Source organism: Euprymna scolopes, chromosome 43, assembly GCF_053919585.1.
Source record: "Euprymna scolopes isolate OS-2025 chromosome 43, ASM5391958v1, whole genome shotgun sequence".
Taxonomy (NCBI): domain Eukaryota; kingdom Metazoa; phylum Mollusca; class Cephalopoda; order Sepiida; family Sepiolidae; genus Euprymna; species Euprymna scolopes.
The window spans coordinates 33,334,033-33,361,532 of record NC_136524.1 but is presented as its reverse complement, the minus strand read 5'-3'; the positions used below and the strand labels follow the sequence as shown (position 1 = coordinate 33,361,532).

Below are 27,500 nucleotides of genomic sequence, written 5' to 3'. Positions count from 1 at the left end.
ATAATGCGCTATACGTATATATACATATAATATGCTAAATGTAGGTAATATTCGTAATATACGTTATATATAAATTTATAGTTCTATCTCAAATATTATACATATATACAATGTTCGATGCATTATATGCGATATTTATCGTTAATAATATTCGATATATATATATATATATATATATATATATATATGATATGCCATATATTATATTTGATCTATATTATATATGCGACATATTTTGATATATTATAATATGCGAGATATATCATATATTGTATGATCTAACATAAATATTATATGAAATATATATAATATGCGATAATAGATAGTATATTTTGCAGATACAGACTAAACGTACAAACACACACATATATATAACATACGTGTGATCATAATATTCCATATCGATCATATAACAATGTGCAAAATATATATATGCATAATACGAGATATATTTTTATATGTATTATGTGATATATTATAATATATGAATTTATAAATATGTATTATATGCGATACATATTTTATTTATTTGAGATACCAATTTCATACAATGTATATTTTACATAACAGTGCTATTTGAATTATATATAACAATACATATATATGCGTTATATAATATATTTTATATGTGATGTATATATACATACGCGTTATATGCGCATATGCATATATACATTATATATATATATATATATATATACATATATATATGACATATTCCATATATATTCTAAGTATTTATATATATGCGATATATATGCATACTGTATGCATATAAAATATTTTTACATGCGATATATATATTTATATTTTATAAGCGATTTATATATCTTTAATAAGCGATATATATATAGATCTTATTAGATATATACAGACGATATATATAGAGATATTATTAGATATATATAGAGATCTTACTAGCGATATATGTATAGGTAATATATATATATATATATATATATATGCGCGCGACATATAAATATATCTTTAATAAGCGATATATATATAGATCTTATTAGATATATATAGACGATATATATAGAGATATTATTAGATATATATAGAGATCTTACTAGCGATATATGTATAGGTAATATATATATATATATATATATATATATATGCGCGCGACATATAAATATATATATGCGACATATAAATGTATATATATACATCTATGCGACATATATACATCTATGCGACCTATATACATATATGCGACATATATACATATATATGCGATGTATATATGCAATACATACAGATATGCGTAAGGTATATTTTAATATAAGCGATATATATATATATATATATTTCAATGCGATATATATATATATTTCAATGCAATATATATATATATTTCAATGCAATATATATATATATTACATGCGATATATATATATATTACATGCGATATATATATATATATTACATGCGATATATATATATATTACATGCGATATATATATATATTACATGCGATATATATATATATTACATGCGATATATATATATATTACATGCGATATATATATATATATATATATATATTACATGCGATATATATATATATTACATGCGATATATATATATATTACATGCGATATATATATATATTACATGCGATATATATATATATATATATATATAAATTACATGCGATATATATATATATATATATATATACACAAATTACATGCGATATATATATATATATATATATAAATTACATGCGATATATATATATATATATATATAAATTACATGCGATATATATATATATAAATTACATGCGATATATATATATATATATATAAATTACATGCGATATATATTTATTACATGCGATATATATATATATATTACATGCGATATATATATATATATTACATGCGATATATATATATATATTTATTACATGCGATATATATATATATATTACATGCGATATATATATATATATTTATTACATGCGATATATATATATATATTTATTACATGCGATATATATATATATATTTATTACATGCGATATATATATATATATTTATTACATGCGATATATATATATATTTATTACATGCGATATATATATATATTTATTACATGCGATATATATATATATTTATTACATGCGATATATATATATATATATATATATATATATTACATGCGATATATATATATATATATATATATAACATGCGATATATATATATATATATATTACATGCGATATATATATATATATATATATATTACATGCGATATATATATATATATATATTACATGCGATATATATATATATATATATTACATGCGATATATATATATATATTTATATATATATATGAAATAAAATGGAGGTGGAAGGACCTGGATACTCAACGTTTCGCCCGATTTATGCGGGCTTCTTCAAGAGGGATGGTCATTGACCTTTTTTTTTTTTTTTAATTAATAGTGGGTTCAATCTTGTTTAATTTATCAGTGATATGACGATCCCTCTTGAAGAAGCCCGCATAAATCGGGCGAAACGTTGAGAATCCAGGTCCTTCCACCTCCATTTTATTTCATATCGTCGGATTTAATCCAGCTCAACAATCATATATATATATATATATATATATATATATATATATATATATATATTATATGCGATATATATATTACATGGGATATATATATATATATATATATATTACATGGGATATATATATATATATATTACATGCGATATATATATATATATATATATATTACATGCGATATATATATATATATATATTACATGCGATATATATATATATATTACATGCGATATATATATATATATATATTACATGCGATATATATATATTACATGCGATATATATATATTACATGCGATATATATATATATATATATTACATGCGATATATATATTACATGCGATATATATATATATATATTACATGCGATATATATATATATATATTACATGCTATATATATATATATATATATATTACATGCTATATATATATATATATATTACATGCGATATATATATATATATATTACATGCAATATATATATATATATATTACATGCGATATATATATATATATTACATGCGATATATATATATATATTACATGCGATATATATATATATATTACATGCGATATATATATATATATTACATGCGATATATATATATATATATTACATGCGATATATATATATATATATATTACATGCGATATATATATATATATATATATATTACATGCGATATATATATATATATATATTACATGCGATATATATATATATATATATTACATGCGATATATATATATATATATATTACATGCGATATATATATATATATATATTACATGCGATATATATATATATATATATTACATGCGATATATATATATATATATATATTACATGCGATATATATATATATATATATTACATGCGATATATATATATATATATATATTACATGCGAGATATATATATATATATATATATATTACATGCGATATATATATATATATATATATATATATTACATGCGATATATATATATATATATATATATATATATTACATGCGATATATATATATATATATATATTACATGCGATATATATATATATATATTACATGCGATATATATATATATATATATTACATGCGATATATATATATATATATATTACATGCGATATATATATATATATATATTACATGCGATATATATATATATATATATTACATGCGATATATATATATATATATTACATGCGATATATATATATATATATATTACATGCGATATATATATATATATATATTACATGCGATATATATATATATATATATTACATGCGATATATATATATATATATATTACATGCGATATATATATATATATATATATTACATGCGATATATATATATATATATATTACATGCGATATATATATATATATATATATTACATGCGATATATATATATATATATATTACATGCGATATATATATATATATATATTACATGCGATATATATATATATATATATATTACATGCGATATATATATATATATATATATTACATGCGATATATATATATATATATATATATTACATGCGATATATATATATATATTACATGCGATATATATATATATTACATGCGATATATATATATATTACATGCGATATATATATATATTACATGCGATATATATATATTACATGCGATATATATATATATTACATGCGATATATATATATTACATGCGATACATATATATTACATGCGATATATATATATTACATGCGATATATATATATTACATGCGATATATATATATTACATGTTATATATATATATATTACATGCGATATATATATATTTCATGCGATACATATATATTTCATGCTATATATATATATTACATGCGATATATATATATATTACATGCGATATATATATATATTACATGCAATATATATTTTACATGCAATATATATATATATATATTACATGCGATATATATATATATTACATGCGATATATATATATATATATATATGTATATAACATGCGATATATATATAACATGCTATATATATATTACATGCGATATATATATATTACATGCGATATATATATATTACATGCGATATATATATATATTACATGCGATATATATATATATTACATGCGATATATATATATATTACATGCGATATATATATATATTACATGCGATATATATATATATTACATGCGATATATATATATATTACATGCGATATATATATATATTACATGCGATATATATATATATTACATGCGATATATATATATATTACATGCGATATATATATATTACATGCGATATATATATATTACATGCGATATATATATATATTACATGCGATATATATATATTACATGCGATATATATATATTATAAACGATATATATATATTATAAGCGATATATATATTATAAGCGATATATATTATAAACAATATATATTATAAACAATATATATTATAAGCAATATATATATTATATGCGACATATTAATAGTTTATGCAATATGCATATTATATGCAATATGAATATTATATGCAATATGCATATTATATGCAATATGCATATTATATGCAATATATATTATATGCAATATATAGTATATGCAATATATATTATATGCAATATATATTATATGCAATATATAGTATATGCAATATATATTATATGCAATATATATTATATGCAATATACATATATATATTATATTCAATATATACATATTATATATGTAATATATATACATAATATATGCAATATATATATTATACATAATATATGCAATATATATATTATACATAATATATGCAATATATATATTATACATAATATATGCAATATATATATTATACATAATATATGCAATATATATGTTATACATATTATATGCAATGTATATATTATATGAAATATATATATATATAAATATATGAAATATATATATATATAAATATATGAAATATATATATATATATAAATATATGAAATATATATATATATATATATATATATGAAATATATATAAATATATGAAATATATATATATAAATATATGAAATATATATATATAAATATATGAAATATATATATATATATATATAAATATATGAAATATAAATATATGAAATATATATATATGAAATATATATATATATATATATAAATATATGAAATATATATATATATATAAATATATGAAATATATATATATATATATAAATATATAAAATATATATATATAAATATATGAAATATATATATATATATATATATATAAATATATGAAATATATATATATATATATAAATATATGAAATATATATATATATATATATATAAATATATAAAATATATATATATATATATAAATATATAAATATATAAAATATATATATATATATATAAATATATGAAATATATATATATATTATATGAAATATATATATTATATAAAATATATATATATTATATAATATATATATATATATAGATTTTAAATGCTATATATATTTTTTAAAATGCAATATATATGTATATTTCATCTGCAATATATATATATATATTTCATCTGCAATATATATATATGTATATTTCATCTGCAATATATATATATATGTATATTTCATCTGCAATATATATATATATATATTTCATATCCAATATATATATATTTCATATGCAATATATATATATGTATATTTCATATGCAATATATATATATATATTTCATATGCAATATATATATATATTCCATATGCAATATATATATATATATATTCCATATGCAATATATATATATTCCATATGCAATATATATATATTCCATATGCAATATATATATATATATATATATATATATTTATATTCCATATGCAATATATATATATATATATTTCATATGCAATATATATATATATATATTTCATATGCAATATATATATATTTCATATGCAATATATATATATATATATTTCATATGCAATATATATATATATATATTTCATATGCAATATATATATATATATATTTCATATGCAATATATATATATATATATTTCATAGGCAATATATATATATATATATATTTCATATGCAATATATATATATATATATTTCATATGCAATATATATATATATATTTCATATGCAATGTATATATATATATTTCATATGCAATATATATATATATATATATTTCATATGCAATATATATATATATATATATTTCATATGCAATATATATATATATTTCATATGCAATATATATATATATATATTTCATATGCAATATATATATATATATATATATATTTCATATGCAATATATATATATATATATATATATTTCATATGCAATATATATATATATTTCATATGCAATATATATATATATTTCATATGCAATATATATATATATATATATTTCATATGCAATATATATATATATATTTCATATGCAAAATATATATATATATATATTTCATATGCAAAATATATATATATATATTTCATATGCAATATATATATATATATATATATTTCATATGCAATATATATATATATATTTCATATGCAATATATATATATATTTCATATGCAATATATATATATTTCATATGCAATATATATATATATTTCATATGCAATATATATATATTTCATATGCAATATATATATATTTCATATGCAATATATATATATTTCATATGCAATATATATATATATTTCATATGCAATATATATATATATTTCATATGCAATATATATATATATTTCATATGCAATATATATATATATTTCATATGCAATACATATATATGTCATATGCAATACATATATATGTCATATGCAATATATATATATATGTCATATGCAATATATATATATATGTCATATGCAATATATATTTTATTTGCAATATATATATTTCATATGCGATATATATTTTTTATATGCGATGTATATAGTATATATGCGATATATATATATAGTATATGTGTAATATATATATTTTTTATGCGATATATATTTTTTATGCGATATATATTTTTAATATGCATTATATGTTTTTATATGCAGTGTATATGTTTATATGCAATGTATATATTTATATGCAGTGTATATATATATATTTATATGCAGTGTATATATATATATTTTTATGCAGTGTATATATATATATTTTTATGCAGTGTATATATATATTTTATGCAGTGTATATATGTATATTTTTATGCAGTGTATATATGTATATTTTTATGCAGTGTATATATATATATTTTTATGCAGTGTATATATATATTTTTATGCAGTGTATATATATATATATTTATGCAGTGTATATATATATATATTTATGCAGTGTATATATATATATATTTATGCAGTGTATATATATATATATTTATGCAGTGTATATATATATATATATATATATATATATTTATGCAGTGTATATATATATATATATATTTATGCAGTGTATATATATATATATATATATTTATGCAGTGTATATATATATATATTTTTATGCAGTGTATATATATATATTTTTTTATGCAGTGTATATATATATTTTTATGCAGTGTGTATATATTTTTATGCAGTGTGTATATATTTTTATGCAGTGTGTATATATATATATATTTATGCAGTGTGTATATATATATTTATATGCAGTGTGTATATATATATTTATATGCAGTGTGTATATATATATTTATATGCAGTGTGTATATATATATTTATATGCAGTATGTATATATGTAATTATATTCAGTGTATATATATATAATTATATGCAGTGTATATATATATAATTATATGCAGTGTATATATATAATTATATGCAGTGTATATATATATATAATTATATGCAGTGTATATATATATAATTATATGCAGTGTATATATATATAATTATATGCAGTGTATATATATATATATAATTATATGGTGTGTATATATATATAATTATATGGTGTGTATATATATATAATTATATGGTGTGTATATATATATAATTATATGCAGTATATATATATATAATTATATGCAGTGTATATATATATATAATTATATGCAGTGTATATATATATATAATTATATGCAGTGTATATATATATAATTATATGCAGTGTATATATATATAATTATATGCAGTGTATATATATATAATTATATGCAGTGTATATATATATTTATATGCAGTGTATATATATATTTATAAGCAGTGTATATATATATTTATAAGCAGTGTATATATATATATATATATATTTATATGCAGTGTAGTTATTTATATGCACATTATGCATTGCGTATTGGTTTAGGTAATAAAAACAATATTGCGAAAGAACTATTTTTTAATAACGAGACCTCGTTCACTTTCGCACTGCTTTCTAAATCGATCTGTATCAGTTACGTTTTAATAGTTCTATTGAGCTAACAAAAGTGGCATTTAATACTAAATTAATTGAAGTAATTCCGCGAAAGTAATTGTTATTTTCAACCAATTATTTTAATTATTTTCATATGCATTTAGAATTGTAGGAAATTATTTCTTTTTACAGAATATTTTGTCGTTTTACTGTAAAAAAAAAAAAAAAAAAAAAGCTAAAACAGGTTCCACTAAAAATATTATTCCGCAAAAATGATTACCATTGTCAAGAGCATTATTATTACGATAAATAAAGCGAACACGTTTCTTACTTTCTATAAGTAAAATTAGAACTAGTTGATATTTTTCAAAGCAAGATATTCTTATAAAAAATTTTTTCCATCAAACGCATATCACTTTATTTTTTTTACAAGGTCACGGCCCGGAAGCCACTTGGGGATAAAATGTACTAGCAGGCCGCCAGCATTGCCCGGTCGTAAAACATGATATTTTATTAATGCATATCTTATGCATTATTATTTTATATTGGGTGCGATATGATTTAAAGTAAAAAAAAAAAAAAAAGAAAAAAATATGACTCTTGCGCCACCATTGAGAATCGAAACCAAAACGTTTAGCTTAGGATTTTCTTTTTCCTTTGACGTTTATACCTCAACTATGAATACAAGTTTGCTGCAAGGCTAAAAATTTAAACATTCTGTCGTTCGACCGTCACTTGGCAAATTACATTTTTTTAATTTTCACTTTTGCACCGATTTTCCCTGGCTAAAACCCAAATATATAAACTTTCGCATGGGTTCGAATACCGTATATATTGAGTTTCATGTCTGTAGACAAAAACTGACAAAGGAGTTTGGCAGGCAAAATTTTTTAAACAAATATATAATAGCACACGCAGTTCATCTATACACACACATGATTTTTGTCTGTGTGGACAAACTCTTCTCTCAATATTTTAACAGACTTGACACTTGATTCGAACTTATCGAAAACATTTGATTTGGTTTTTAGCCCATAAAAATAACTTATAATTGGATAAAATTCATAGAAAGAGATTTGTGTTTACTATAAACGTTTTTACGTAAATATTACACAAGTATAAAAATGCCCTTGTGCCACATTTTGCTTTCGTTGGACAGCAAATAAATACCAATAGAAAGAAAGGTTTTTAATGTGTATATCAATACACTCACCCACAAAAAAAAAAAAAAAAAATTAAAAAATTATAGGAATATAGATTGTATAGAATATATATTGATGAAATTGTATTGTTTTAGTCCACATAGCGTCATTTTTAATTTGGTAAAGTCGGACATCCTAAAACTTCAGATCTTATTTTTTTTTCTGTATTTTAAATGTGGTGTACAAGAACTTGTTTACATTAGACTTTAAGACGACCATATTGCAGTCAGCAGGAAAGCAGGTATCGGAACAGAGTTCTACAAGTGGGCAGTACTAGAAAAGCTTTGTTCATGGAATTTACGTTTAGATTTAGGCACAGATACAGAGCGGGGGTAACAGTTGATGATCGCAATAGGTAGACGAGTGTTTATGTGCAAGTTTAGAAATGGAGAGGGAACCATAGATTGGAGCTCAGACGAGCACTTGCCTTAAAAATAACGATAGAGCGGAGACAGGCTCGCAACGTCTCTGTGCGAAAGTTGTTGCAGGGAAGAAAAACGTGCATCATTTACTACTCGGATTCGGAGTCGGTTTTGAACTTTGTCAAGGGGTGTTCGTTATTTATTTAAAAATGTATAAATTTTTAAAACAAGATATTCTTTCAACTAACCGTAAAAAAAGAAATAGTTTCCCCTAAATATGGTACTGCATGATTCTAGGAGTCTCATAAAAAAAAAAAAAATTAAAAAAAGTTTTAATTTAATTCATTTATCATCAAAATGTAACTCACTTCAAAATGGTCTCTCCGTTCTTGCTGTAAAACAATTATCGGTTAAATTTTCTTTAAAGTAAAAAAAACGAATCTCGATTAAAACGAACAAAAAACAAACTTTTTATTGTATCGTTGGTGATTGGGCAATCTTATCCTTTTTGTTTATAAAAAAAAAAACAAAAAACAAAAAAAAAAACTAAATTGCAGAAAATGTTTATGATGCATGTACTCGTTACGAAACCTTGAACAACGATGCCATATTCCAAAAATCACCTAAATTGGCCATGTAGTCTATTTTTTTTTTAAATACAGAAAATAATTTTACAATTTTTTTGTGATTTTAATAGGATATTGTAACAATTACAGAGCTGATTTTGATCTACCTGTTATTGATAAAACATGGCGGATAGAAACACTACGTCTAGCTTCCTCATAAAATTTAATTTTTTTAAAGCTAAAAACTTTCTAAGTTAAAAACTACTTAATCAATGTACATGTTATTTTACATCGTTTTGCGACGAATACGTACATCATAAAGATCGAAAAACCCGTTTCTCATTTTTATTTTGAAAACAGGTTGAATTCTAAATAAGAACCTTTTTTCTTAAAACGAGATGGATGATAACATATGTACCCACAAAAGATGTTTATTACTAGCTAGTTGCCCGGCGTAGTCCGGTCATTAAATACGCTTAAATACATTTTAATTTATGCAGAATTCGTATTTATTATCATAGTCAATTCTCTATTGATTATTATATTGTACCTAATATATAGGAGTGATTTTTTTTTTAAATGAAACGAAAATAACTCGAGTGTCATCAGCTAGTATCAAAACCAAGACATAGCGCTCCAGTCCTAGTCGTTACCGTTTGAGCTATCGCCAGATGAATAACAAATAGAACTGACCAGACTAACGTATAGATGAATAATTGTGCATGCATACAAATAACAAGACTTACTCCTGTCAAGTATAATTTTTTCTTCTAATGTTGACTCCTTAGCAGCTATTTTTACTGGCTAAAAATCTAGAAAAGAATAGTCTACAAAAATGCAATCACTTGACCCGCCCCGAGCCGCTCTGCGATCTTGCATCTCGGAGGAGATGCAGTTAAAATAAAATAATGGAGATTAACGGGAACTTATAGAAAATTAAACGGTGCTTTCTACACCAATCTGTATAATTTACTATAATATATATTAATATTAATAATATTCCAATTAAAATAAATTGGAGTGTTACTATTACGAAAACAATACTCCTCCGTAGTTATCAGTTAATTATTGAAAAAAAAAAAATAAACCAATGTCTGTTTAGTTATTTAAATCTGTAGCGATTTAATCCTTTTTAAAAACAAGAAATATCCTGCTTTCTTACAGTAAAGCAATAATTATCTTGTAAATATATCATTCAAATCAATAAGACGAAAGTTTTGAAATGTATTTTTTTTTCTTTCTCAAAAATGGTACTCTTAGTCGACTAGACGTCATAATTTGATCTCGGAACTTTTTAAATTAGGTAAAATCGGGATTTTTCGCTTTAACATCATCAAATTAATCGAGCACAACTAACGATGTCTTCTTTTTTTTTTTTGTTAATGTGTGCTAAATGTGATAACATACGTACGAAAAATAAAATACGTTAGCGCATTAGATAAAAGAAAAAGAAATCATGTATATAAATTTAATTATGTGCAAAGAAGACGCTACCTAATACAGGAAATTAATTCGTTCACACATTTTCTGCAGACAAAAAATTATATTCCCTTGTTCGTAATATTTTAGTCACTAAAATCTATATACAAAACGTGTTCGTATGTACGTTATCACCCGGCACACATTTTCCCATCTAATGCAGCCGTTATTTGAATACGCTTTCTTGCCAGTCTTACTAGGATAAAAGTGTACCATCTGTTCTCTCCAAAGATAGTACAATAATATCGCGGGTCCGGCGTACATGCTGGACCTCCGTAGAATTGAAATATTTTTAAGCGCGGCAGCAATATACGACAAATGAAAGGTACAACTGTGGAATTTTCATGGGTCCCATTAGTTGGAATTAATCAACGGGCACACAGATGCTTTATTTTAAGATTCTGATAATATATATATATATATATGTTATAAAAATATATAGCAATTAAGCTACACAGAATATTCCGCGTTTTATTCTTGTGAGAATTCGTCAGGCTTTACGGATGAAACGCGGAATATTCTGTGTAGCTTAATTGCCATATATATTTTCATAACTTACTACCTAGCTCTACTTGTGTATTGAGCACTGGTGAAGTAAATACTGAAAATTTACGCATAAAATTATCTTATATTTAATTTATGTGATTAAATGAAATAGCCACTGAGTTGTAGACGACGAAACACATCAGTGGATAATTATACTTTTAACACACACACACACACACATATATATATATACACACACACGTATTATATATATATATATATATATATATATGTGTGTGTGCGTGTGTGTATCTCAAAATTCTGAGGCGAATAGGAACACAGATTATTGAATCAAGTCTTACAAAATATTTTTTTGGGGGGTAATATTTTTTTTTGGGGTAATATTTTTAAATAAGACAATCCCAGCCAAAAAGGGAATAGCTCAATATACTTGATTGAGCGAATGAAATTTAAAGTTGCACGTGACAAGTAGGGAAGAAATTTTTATTGATAAAATAAATTACTATACAATCGGGCAAATCCGGGTAACCTCTAGTTAAAAAAGAAAAAAAAAAAAAAAAAAGAAAGGGGGGGGGAATTAAAAATTGTGGTATAAATAACAGTAACAAGAAAAATAACTCCGGCAAAGTTATGTGAACAGAGGTTACAATTAAATAGTAGAAAGCTAAAGTGAATATTCAAAAGGAATTGTTCATTAAATTATCAAATAAAATTTCAACGTCAAGAAAAAATTAATAAAATAATATGCAAAATTATAAATATTTAAAAATAGTGGATATATTAATCATAACTAGGACTATTACAAGAAATAGTCTTTTCATTATTTTGACTCTCGGGTATATATCAGTTAATATCATGTTTGAGTGATCGATTTACTGAGTGTGTCGGATATATACTCAAGAGTCAAAACATTGAAAAGTATATTCTCTTGTCATAGCCCTAATTATTATAATATTAGTTCAATGTTTTGTTAAACAATCGAGAACTCATAAAAAATTAAATAAATAAAATAAAAACAAAGATAGTTTATAACAAACGCCGAAGAATTACACTTTCTACAGAACCAATTATTTTTTTAAGTAACGGGATAGTTTGCTCTCTTTCTGTCAGTCATAACCAGATAGAAGTTTTAAGTAATGTACAATTGCATTTTTAGTTTCACTCATAAGGAGTGAACACTCCTAAAACTAACCTACAGCTGATTATCACTTGCCACTTTTATCCATTGCGCTGCGGAGTTTCGGTGACAAAACTAGCATGAATGTTAAGAGTCTTAAAACTATTTTTTATATAGATGTGTAATCATTATTATATATATATATATATATATATATATATATATATTATATATATTATAAATATATTATATATATAATATATGTTATATAATATATATAAATTATATATATATTATATATATAATATATATTATATAATATATATATATATATTATATATATATTATATATATATATATTATATATATATTATATATATACATATTATACATATACATACATACATATTAGTGATGAGACGGTTCATTATTCCTGATTCTGATCCTTTATAACTAAATATTTAACTACAGAGTTGTTATTTATTTAGCGATTACCGTTAAAAAACCTTAAATGTGCAGATATTTCCTCGAATGTAAAAACACATTTGTGGGGAATGTTCTATCGGTTTTAGTTTTACTAGCAGTTTAAAATCAATAGATATTTTATTATTACTACCAGCAGTGGAAGATTTTTGCTTTAAACAAAATCAAGAAAAAAACAAAAAAAAAAACACAAAACAAAACAGTCATTTTTGACATCGGAAAATAGGCACGGATTTTTCCGATACATCCTCCTAACACAGACTAACTAATACATATAATATATATATTATATTATATATATAATATAATATAATATATATAATATAATATAATATATATAATATATATAATATATATAATATAATATATATAATATATAATATAATATATATAATATATAATATAATATAATATATAATATAATATATATAATATAATATATATAATATAATATAATATAATATAATATATATATATAATATAATATAATATAATATATAATATAATATAATATATAATATAATATATAATATAATACAATATATATAATATAATATAATATATAATATAATATTATATATATAATACAATATATATAATATAATATAATATATAATATAATATTATATATATAATACAATATATTTAATATAATATATAATATAATACAATATATATAATATAATATATAATATATATAATATAATATATAATATATATAATATAATATATATAATATATATAATATAATATAATATATATATATATAATATATATAATATAATATAATATATATATATAATATATATAATATAATATAATATATATATATAATATATATAATATAATATAATATATATATAATATATATAATATAATATATATATATAATATATATAATATAATATAATATATATAATATAATATAATATATATATATATAATATATATATATATAATATATATATGACAATAGTTCAGAAGTGTACAGTGGAGAAATAAAAAATAAAATTAATTCATAGAAAAATTTTATAAACTATAAAAATAGGGGTTCTTTGTAAACCCTACACTTTTAAAGATGCTTTCATCTTTTAGCGCAGCAACTTCGTTTCGATTAATGAGTTTTTATTACTGTAGTCAATTTTATTATTTAGACTACTGTTCTATTGTGGGATATTCTCATGACGTTTCGGACGATGTAGTCTCCGACCTTACTCGAGTAAGTCTTGTCGAAATCTGAAATTTCGAACGAAACGCTTTATTAATTTATAGAAGCTTTAAATAATTTGTAATTTTATAAACTGTTTATAAATTGTTTAAATAAAGTTATCCTTCTAGACGGAGTCAATTTTTAACACACACACACACACACACACACTTTTACTTACTTACCTTCCAAGAAAGTAGAGTTAGTTATAAGACCGGTTGTTTAATGTAGATAAAAGTGAGATTCTCTTCTAAAAAGAGACAGTCTTGATTGGGACAAATATAAAAATTGCCTCAATCTAGAAGGATAAACTTTACTCTCGTTTATACAATTACGAATTACTTAAAGCTTCTACAATTTAATAAAGCGTTACGTCAAAAGTTTCAGAGTGCGACAAGACGTACTCGAGTAAGGTCGGAGATTACATCGGCCGAAACGTCATGAGAATATCCCAGAATAGAAGAGTAGTCAAATGATAAAACTGGCTATAGTAATAAAAACTCATTAATCGAAACGAAGTTGCCCCAGTAAAGGAAGTTGAAAACATACTTAGAAGTGTAGGGTTTATGAAGAATTAAATTTTCTATGGATTTGTTTGTATTTTCTTTTCTTTTTACGATTTCTTTACTGTTAACTATTCTGAACTATTGTCAAAATGTTCAAGAAAAAATACGGTAAATTTATAAATTAATATGCTCCGCTAAATCCTCAATTTTAAAAATTAAATTCTTTTTTAGGCGATTACGTGTCAATTTACATCATGAGAAACATAACGAAGCGTAAAATAGAATTTGGAGTGGGGGAACAGTTTTGGATATACATTTAATGTAAAGAGATCTATTTGTGGGTCATTCTAACTCTGTAGAGCAGTTAACTATATATATATATATATATATATATATATATATATATATATATATATATATATATAAAACCCGGAGTCCGGTTGCAAGGGAGAAAACTAGTCACTAAATTCTAAAATAATTTTTCTTTCCATCAAGTTTATTAAGGGCTTTACACGTAATCGCCTTTAAAAAATAATTTTATTTTTTTTGGGGGGGGGTAGGATTTAGTAGATGGCATTAATCTACAATATATTAAAAAAAATGGCGTTTATTTTACAATAGACAGAGGTACGAAAAAGTGGACAAAACAAATATATAAAAAATGTTATCAAAGGTAAGATACGTTACTCTTCTACCTACCTGAATAAAATGTTTGCCTTTTAGCTTATATTAAAACGTTTATTCGGTTTTAAAAACAAGGAGTTTCTAGCGTTATGTGAGAACAAGAAAAAAATGACCATGATTTGACACTTGCATCTTTGAAGTCTCGATAATGACTTAAAAATAAAACAAAATACTTGTAGAAACCCACCCATTACATGTCACGATAATATAGAGTAGGTTTCTAATTGTATTGTTCTATTTTTAAGTCATTATCGAGACTTCCAAGATGTATCAAACCGCGACCATTTTTTTTTTGTTCTCACATAAAGCTGGACACTCCTTGTTTTTCAAACCAAATAAACGTATTTAAAGTAATTAAAAATACCAAAAACATATCTAGCTAGGTAGAAGAGTAACTTATCTTGCCTTTGATAGTATTTATTTGTTTATATATTATATATATATATATATATATTTTTTTTTTTTTGACTACTTTTTCGTTTTGTTGTAAAACCCCGGAAAAGTTTCAAAGGTTTGATTAAAATATATGTACTGCACTCTTAATAGCATAAAATGCCCTAAAAGAAAATGCGAAGATTAAAATATAATATAATTAAAACTAAACAATGTTTAGAAGCCTTGCACGTAATCGCTTTAAAAAAAGGTAAATTCTTTTTTGGAAGTGGATGGGATTTAATGGATGGTATTAATCTACAATATGTAAAAAAGGGGGTTGTCTTATAATTAAACAGAATACGAAGAAGTAAAAAAAACAAAAACAAAAAAAACAAACAAACAAAAGTATAGCAAATAAATGCTATCAAATGTAAGATAAGTTACTCAAGCTAACTGTATAATTTTTTTTTGTTTTTACTTACATTAAAATGTTTGTTCGGTTTGAAAAGCAAGCAGTGTCTAACGTTATACGAGAGCAAGAAAACATGACTGCGATTTGTACTTTTTTTTTTTTTTTTTTTTTTAAAATCATACATGCATTAAATGATTTTGATTTTAAAATGTTTTAAATATATAAAAATTAAAGGATCCCAAATAGAAATCGAAATTCGGAGTTCCTTGATTAATTGGTGTTTAAGGATTATGAATAAAACCTAATGCAAATTGGAAATATTTTAATATTTCAAATAAGAAATTACGTGCGTATTATCTATACTCCTATAATTTTTTGTGCATTGACAATTATATTTAAAAAAACTTTTTCTGTTTATTTAAAAAGAAAACACAACTTTCTTATATATGAGTCGTAAAATTGCATTCATCTGCAAAAGATCTAGCTAATTTGCATATTCTTTTAAACATTCATTTTAATTAATTGCTTATTAGTTTTTTCGGTTTTCTTATGGAATGATAATATTTAGTTAACTATTACGTGTAATTATATTCATGCATCTGCATGAATATAATTACACGTAATAGTTAACTAAATATTATACTCTACATTATTTTTACGTAATAGTTAACTAAATATTATACTCTACATTATTTTTACGTAATAGTTAACTAAATATTATACTCTACATTATTTTTACGTAATAGTTAACTAAATATTATATTCTACATGATTTTTTCTTGCGTAAAAAGGTTATCGTAAACACAAACCTCTTGCTATATATTTATGTATGCGTATATATTTGTTTAAAAAAATTCGCCTACCAAACTCCTGTCAGTTTTTGATTTAAAAGATAAAACGCAATATATAGAGTATTCGAATCCATGCAAAACTTTATATTTGGGTTTTAGCTGGGGAAAATCGGTGCAAAAGTGTAAAAATTAAAGGAATTTCCTACGTGATGGTCGAACGACATTACGAATATGCATGCGTAACGTAATAGCTATTGATTCATGTTTATAATTTTAAGTCTTGCAAACATGTCTTCATAGGTCAAGCATTAACGCTAATGGAAAAATTAAATCGTAAGCTAAACATTTTGGTTTCGATTCTCAGTGATGGCGCAAGAGTTATTTCTTTAAAACTTTAAGGTGGTGCAAAAATAATTGTTTTTGACATTAAGCTGAACGTAAAAAAACAAAAACAAAAAAAAAACGGCATTATTTTTGCACAAACATAAAACATTTCTACATATTGGGTCTAATATAATATAAATACGAAATCTGCATTAATCAAAATATATTTAAGCGTATTTTACGACCAGGCAATGTCAGGCGGCTTGCTAATATTCTATTAAAAAAAAAAAAAAACCCTTTAAAATTCTCACAAACAGAAATTTGGGGAATATTTATTAGTTAAATGTATAACTACCTATTGTTAAAATTTTCTATTGTTAAAATAGGATACCTATTAAAATTTATCCTAAATTAGGTATCCGAGCTTTCAGAAAGAGCTGCCCCTCTCTTTTTACCCATTTTACATGAACAACTAAATATATCCCACATTACCCACATGTATACCTATCAGCTGGGTTTCAAAATTCATAATGATCGGTTAGTTAGCGGGTCTTGTAAATACAAATCTAAATATATACATAAGCACGCAATTTTATACTAGCGGGATTCTTGGACTCTTTCTACATCAAATAAATAAGAAAGGTCTGTAAGAGGCATTACTAATATATATACATTAGTGAATGGATGACAAAAGTTTATAGTCCAAAGTTCATTGACCATTTGGACTGAGCTTTGGAGTACAGACTTGTCATTCATGCATTATATTGCTCTGTAATTACATTGAGCTTCTTAAATAAGGATTGGTATATACATAAGGAAATAAAGTATATTTCCACAGAAATATACAGTGTAACCCGGACATAAGAGACCCGAAGTAAGAAAAACAGATAAGAGATTTTATCTGGTCCCAAATTAGAGGCTGTGTTAATGTCTAGGGTAACCCGGATATAAGAGCTGTAAGGATCGGAGAAGTCTGATATCATGGTTACACTGTATATATATATATATATATATATATATATATATATATATATATATATATATATATATATATATAAATAAATAAACTCTTATAAAATAATTATCAACTATATATTCTTAAAGTAAACATGGATATGTCTTGCCTTTATTTAAAGTTGTAGCAATTTAAAATTAAATATTCTGTCTTACCGTGATCACATTTGCCGCCTAAATATCGTTAAAAATCAGTCAAATTAATCGAATTGTAAAAGATGGCCCTCCTGCAATTATAAACCTGCGATTTCAAAGTTATTCAGGTGAGCCCGGCAGATGATCGGAGAATAACCGAAAACAGCCGGGGAAAATTTTTTACAAAAAAAAAACACAAATTGTAACAACCTAGTCCCCATGTTATGAATGGCGACGGATCACTGTAATTCATAAAGTAGTTACATTAGAAAATAATGTCTTAATATCCAGAAAACTACTTGTCAACCGTTTCCGGTTCTTCGTCATTTTCCGGGCACACCCGAGTAACTTTGTGGAAATCGCGGGTTCATGAATGTAGAAGTGTCGAAAATGTATTTATTTAAATTTGCATCGTTTTAGTCGAGACAACGTTATTTAATTTTAGAACAATTCATTTTTAAAATGGATAAAATCGAAATTGTTTACGTTGGCGATATTAGATCAACTATTGACCACAATCGTTGCTTACCGGACGATCCCAGTTTTTGAAGTGAGTTAAAAGTGGTAATGTATGAAATGCCTTAGCGAATTATGGATTTTGATACGCCATTATTACAATGTTTAATTTTTAATTATATTTGAATTCCATAAAAAGAATAAATAAATAAAAAAATAAACAAAAAACAATGTTTGATTTTATTATTAAAAAGAAAAAAATACCTTCTCTTAAACCTACCATTAACCCTAAGTCCAAGTGGGGAAAGCATCCCTCTAAAATAAATAAAGTTAAACAAAAAACCTTTCGGGCGAACCGAGCACAAAAGAGTAGTTGCTAACAGAACTTAGAGTTAGTTGTAGGGGTTAGAAAGTTTTATTTTCTTAAAAAAATAAATAAAAATAAATAATAGCGCTGATCTGTAATCATAATTCGGGATATTTTCAACATAAAATTAATATTTATACAATAATCCGCAACAATAAAAAAAATAAATAAATATTTGCCAAACAATAAAACGTTATTAAAAAAAAAATCAGATAACAAATAATAAGGTGGATTATTTTTCTAAGTCACCGCTTGCAAAGTCAGACAAAGCTAATCTTAAAAATTTGACAGCCATTTTTAAAAACTAATCACGTCAACATTATTTGTTTTATTTGTAAACGATACTATTAGCGACATGAATTAAAAAAAAAATGATTTAAGGAATTAGCTTCTAACAATTTATCTACCTATTCATTTTCGTAAAATATATATTTTTTTAATAGAAAATATAAGCAATTAAAGTTACCGTAAATATTAGATGTAAGTAAGTAAATATGTACCGGTAGAGTTCTTTTGAAAGTAGAGCAAATATTATGTTTATTTTGTCGCCACTAGTAATGTTTATAAGGATGGGCGAAATGAATTCCTCGAACAGAACATTTTTGCACCACTTATGTTCCCATCCCGCCATTTTATTTATTTTTTTTTAACAAAGATTTGAATCAACACATAATGCTAATAAACCTTATATCTAAAATACTTATTCTAAATTTGATCAAAATCCATTACATAGTGTTTAAGATTCAAAGGGGATCATAAAATTACAATTCAAGGAATTTTGCTTAATTGGGATCGAATGATTATGAAATGAAAGTTAATACAAGTCTGATATATTTTATTTTTTAAATGGAAGATTGTGCCCATATGATCCCCTTCAAAATCCCTTTAAAATATTCCGATGAAACTAATTTTTGGAATATTTATTAATTAACTTTCGGATTGGAGAGGGAGGGGAGTCCGGCGTTGCTCGGTCATAACATACATTTTAATTCATGCAAAATTCATATTTATTATTACAGAGCCAGTTCTGTATTAAATATTATATTGTACCTAATGTATGTAGTAGTGATTTTACAAAAATGTTAAAAAAAAAAAAATATGAGTTAGGTGCCATCAGCTAGAATCGAAACCAAAACATTTAAAGCTCCAGTCGCGTTCCTACCCTTTGCGCGATCAAGAGATAAATAAAAAAATTAATATTACACGATTTTAAGAAAGGAACTGAATTTGGGCATACGAAGAAAGTAAAAATACGTGATAAATTGAAATGAACATTTTGCGTTTCAACTTGCCGCTATATTTCTATACATGTTATTCATCCATCCAAACAAAGATTTTACTCATAAACGATCCGTGGTGTATGATTACTATTTCCTGTTAATTTCAGTGTTATATGATCAGTAGTTTAACAGTTTATTAGTCAAATATTTACACACATACATCTGTTTTATTTATATAGATGTCAAACAACTAAATATAACTCACATTAAGACCTCTTATGTTTAGCATCTGTGTTTCAAAATTCACAATGATATGTTTACCAGTTTAGGAGTGGATACAACACATGATATAAAAAGACATACCTTTATAAAGATGGAGATGAATTAAACCAAAATTAATTGTTTGGGATTACTTTCTTAACTAGTACATTATAAATAATTTACGTCGCCAAATTTACAAATAAAATCAATTGTATTAAAGTGGTTAGCTTAAAAAAAAAGTCTGCCAAATTTTAGCAATTAATTTTTTTTTCTGACTTTACGGGCGGTGACGAGACAAAAAAAAACCCAGCTTATTAATTTGTTCGATTATTTTTTTCAAGATATAACATTTGTCTAATATTTTTGCTAATTATTTTATTAATATTAATTTCATTTTTTGTTTTAGAAATATTTTAAATTATTATATATTAGCGTTTCTCAGCCACTAAAAACAAACCTCGAAAATATATATATATATATATATATATATATATATATTTACATAAAACAAAATAACTAAAATTAAAAATATAAAACTACCTTAACAGTACCAATTACTACCGGGTCTGCAAATACTCTTACCTTCGGAAGAGTTTCTGAGGGACATTGTAACTCCGATTTCGTTAGTGATAAGTTTAAATAAACGCGTTTTGATTTGTAAGAAACGAATAAAACCGTACAGTTCTTATTAAAAACAAAATTGAAATATATCACAAAGTAATCATAACGGTGTATCGAATCTATATAATAAGTAGATGATATTTCATGTTCGATAACCGTTATCACCTTCCACACACGTTTCAAAAAAACATCTCGTTTCTTCCGTAGACATAAGTGTTAACCAAATATTCTTTAAGGAAATACAATGGAGGTCACTTTTTTTTAAAAGTGTATTTATTTAAAATTAATGCTTCATTAGAATTACACTTGATTAAAATATAAAACAAAACAAAAACACAGAAAATTCTCTATAATGTACATACTCGCCACGGAACGAAGATATGTTCCAAAAAGCCATGTAAATTGAATAAGTATTTTTTTTTTAAATTAAGGAAATCAAATTTTATGATGAAGCGAGATATAAGATTTTCATCGTTTATGTTGAATAAATAAGGGGGAGACAACTCAATTCGAACCATAAAGATCAAAATTATCCTTACAATGGATACATCTAATATTAAAGCCGCTATATATATATATATATATATATATATATATATATATATATATATATATATATATAGATATAGAGAGAGAGAGAGAGAGAGAGAGAGAGAGAAAGAGTAATGGAAACAGTACTCCGACGAGATAGAGAGATTTAAAAAAAAAAAAAAAAAAAAAGGAGCAAACAAAATTCAACGTTTCGTCTTCATTGCGAGACTTCCTCTGAATAAATAAAATTAAAACAAAACACCAGTTCAAATATTTGTACTGGTGGGTGCTTATGCATTTTTTTTTGTACCGCACTAATTTTAGTTTTTCAAGTTAAATTCAAGTTTCACTTTGATTAAATTGTTAGGTGAAAACACAGAATAGTTACAAAACATCTTCCTCTCCCTATGTTAAGAATGGCCTTTAAAATAATATAGTACGGTACCAAAAATGCACAAGTACCTATTGATATATTTTCTTAATTTCATCCATCCAGAGGAAGTCTCGCAATAAAGACGAAACGTTGATGAACACACAATTTGTCCCCCACCCCCACCCTTTTTTTTTTTTTAAAAACTTTCTCTCTAGAGTAAATTTTCATTTTCTTAGTTCCAAAAATTACCTACTCGATTAATTTACGTAATTTTGGAAGATGACATCTTCGTTCCGTGACGAGTGCGTATATAATGTTTTTCTGTATTTAAAAAAAAAAAAAATGTAAATCTAAATAAACACCTACAGTTGAACTATTTTAGTCAACAGGACGACATTATTTGATTTGAAAAACCAAGTCATTTTAAAAGGAGTAAAGCCGGAATTGTTTACCTTAGTGAGGTTAGATAGTTAGCAATAAACGTTTAATGGCCGATCAATCTCATTTTTGTAAATGCCTTAATATAGATAGATTTGGGAGTCCAAAACAATTTATTTTCGGTTTTATTACGACTTGTGATCTATTTGCGTTTATAACATTTAAAAGAAATTTAATTTACCATAATAAGTGTAAAATAATCCGGTCAATCAAGACGGCTGGGCAGGGATTATTTACTCAAAGTAAACATTTACAGGAATTGTTTAAAACTTTGACTATTAAATATTTTAGCAAAAGAATTGAGTAAAAAAAAAAAAAAAACAAAAAAAAAAAAAAACCTTCGATCAAGTACTGAAAAAACAAAAAACAAAAATAATCTGGATTACTAATTGCAACATAAATAGTAAATCGTTTCCATTACTGACTAGAGATACTTAACTCCACTGGGTGCCCATTTTTTTTTATTATGTACAAAAAGACCAAAACTTTAAAAATCCTATCTCCATCTTTATAAATTTTAGTTATGTTTATTTTATAAGAATCACGCCTAAACAGATTATTCGATCATTGTGAGTTTTAGAACACAGTTGCTAAGTGTAACGTTCCCAATCGTGGACTATATTTACTTTATTTTCACAGAAAGGGGGTTAAAAAATAAAAGGGGGGGAAGGGGTAACGTCTTTAGTGAAAATTTAGAGGTCTCCTATTTTTGTAAAACTTTAATACTGATTAGACATTAGGGAAAAAATATTCTACAAATTTCGGATTTTGGAGAATTTTAAAGAGTTTTTAAGAGACATGATGCGTGTATACCCCCCCTTATAAAAATTCAAATATTACAGATTCGCATTCTTAAAAAAAAAAACAAAAAAAAAACAAACAAAAACACACACACACACACACACACACTTGTATCGGATTTGATTTAGTTATTAAACACTATGATCCTTGAATTTTAATTCCTGAAGAAACAAAACAAAACAACCCTAAAACGTTACATTTTAAACATTTTCTAAAGTACTTGCACATCTGTGTTACCACGCTGAAATAATAAGGTAGTATTGTACAATACATTCTTAACATGAGGAGGTTGTTTTGTAGCTATTCTGTACTTTCATCTTACAATTTAATAACCAAAAATAGCGTAAACATTGGATTTGACTTGAAAATATTAAAAAAGAAAGGAAAAAAGAAAGAAAAGAAAAAGAAAAAAGTGTAATAACAAGCATCTTTTCTAAAATCCGAATAAAGTGATGGATTTCGATTAAATTTAGAATAAGGATTCTAGACATAAGATTTAGTGTTTAGGTACATAACTTGTTCTCCCCAAATAAGGAACTTTGTCACCGAGACGAAAGGGGCTATTGTGTATCGTGGTCAGATTTATAGGGAGCACACGAAGTGGGGCGTTGTACAGGGAGATGTTTGTTTACGTTACATTTAAAATTTCTGTACATTGGTAAAGTCTGAGAAAAAAAAAAGGCAGAGAGAGTTTCAAAGACAAGCAGTTCGATGAAAGAAGCTATTGGAATAGAAAGTTTCCGGTATTTGTGTTCCTCTATAGTGACGGGGGTGAGATTTTGCTACTATGCAGGTTGAATGAGGAGGGGTATTAGTATTTACGGTGGAAGTATTTGTAAAATAAGCGTAGGAATGCAACATTACGACAACGATAGACAGTGCGGTTTTTTTTTTTTTTTTTTTTTTTTTTTTGCAATATATCCAAGAAAGAAACTATTGGTTGGTAAACTATCCCAGATGTTGCAACAACACTACATCCAATGGCGATTAGTTTTATTATATCCTGATTTTAAACATTCGTAAAAGGATAGAAAAGCATTGCAAAAACTGTTTAGTTCGGGGAATTATTTTTATCCGTCCTGGGACGGGTATTAGTCCAATAAAAAAGTAAATAAATAATTGGAATTAATTCTTACCTTGATAGCTCATAGCTGGGTGAAGTATATCAACACTTGGAGAGGTTAGGCTTAGTCCATTTACCGAATACGGGGGCGCTTTAGACGCAGGTGCTGACACGGGGGAATACGCCATGCTAGCCATTTAAGACTATGACGCTTTTTTTTTTTTTTTTTTTTTTTTTTTTTTTAAATATATATCTTATCCCCTTTCTTTTGGAGGGGTTGGTGACTATTTAAAAATACTTTTTGTACTTTTTTTTTTTTTTTTTAAATAAACAATTTTTTTCCTTAAAAACAAAAAAAAAAATTTTTCTCTTCTGTTTTTTTTTTTCAAGATCCAAGTTTCTGATCGAGGGTTTGAAGTTGATCAGATAAAGAGAGGCTTCAAGGTGTTTAAAAGTGACGTCTTTCGTGTATAAGTTTTGTTAATATCTAATTCGACCACTAGGGAGAAAGAGACGACGTTGATGAAGATGGATGACGCTGATGGTGAAGTTGATGATGAAACCAAACTCTGGCTGGCTGGTTGGTTGAAGTCGTGGTGACGTAGTTAGCTGGGCAGGGTAGAAGAGTACCGCTACCTTCCCTGTCTTCTCGATGGTTGCTATTTCGCTACTGCTGCGGTGTCTGCGTGAGAGTCGGGGGGAAAGACTGTTTTAATTGTTGTTGTTATAGCTGCTGCTGATAGGCGAACTCTGTTGTGATCCTTCCTAAGAGTCCTGAATAATAAAAACAACAACAACAGAGTATAGAAATGAATGAATATGTAGGTGTGTGTCTGTGTGTGTGATGTGAGTGTGTGTATATATATATGTATATATGTGTGTGTGTGTGTATATATGTGTGTGTGTATATATGTATATATGTGTGTGTGTATATATATGTATATATGTGTCTGTATATATATGTATATATGTGTGTGTGTATATATGTATATATGTGTGTGTATATATATGTATACATGTGTGTGTGTATATATGTATACATGTGTGTGTATATATGTATACATGTGTGTGTATATATGTATACATGTGTGTGTATATATATGTATATATGTGTGTGTATATATATATGTATATATGTGTGTGTATATATATGTATATATGTGTATGTGTGTGTATATATATATGTATATATGTGTGTGTATGTATACATATAT

The 27,500-nt window shown here is 24.0% G+C and overlaps 1 protein-coding gene across 4 annotated transcripts in view; it reads right to left on the bottom strand.

The window, feature by feature from the left end:
* Positions 1-27,500, bottom strand: part of LOC145268272 (homeobox protein OTX2-like) — a 160,595-nt gene that overhangs the window by 76,564 nt on the left and 56,531 nt on the right. For all 4 annotated transcript variants that reach the window (XM_080123640.1, XM_080123642.1, XM_080123641.1 and 1 more), the window contains exon 2: positions 26,360-27,060. In XM_080123640.1, the coding sequence (XP_079979766.1) occupies positions 26,360-26,483 (124 nt within the window). In that variant the 5' untranslated portion in view covers positions 26,484-27,060. The remainder of the gene's footprint in view (positions 1-26,359; positions 27,061-27,500) is intronic.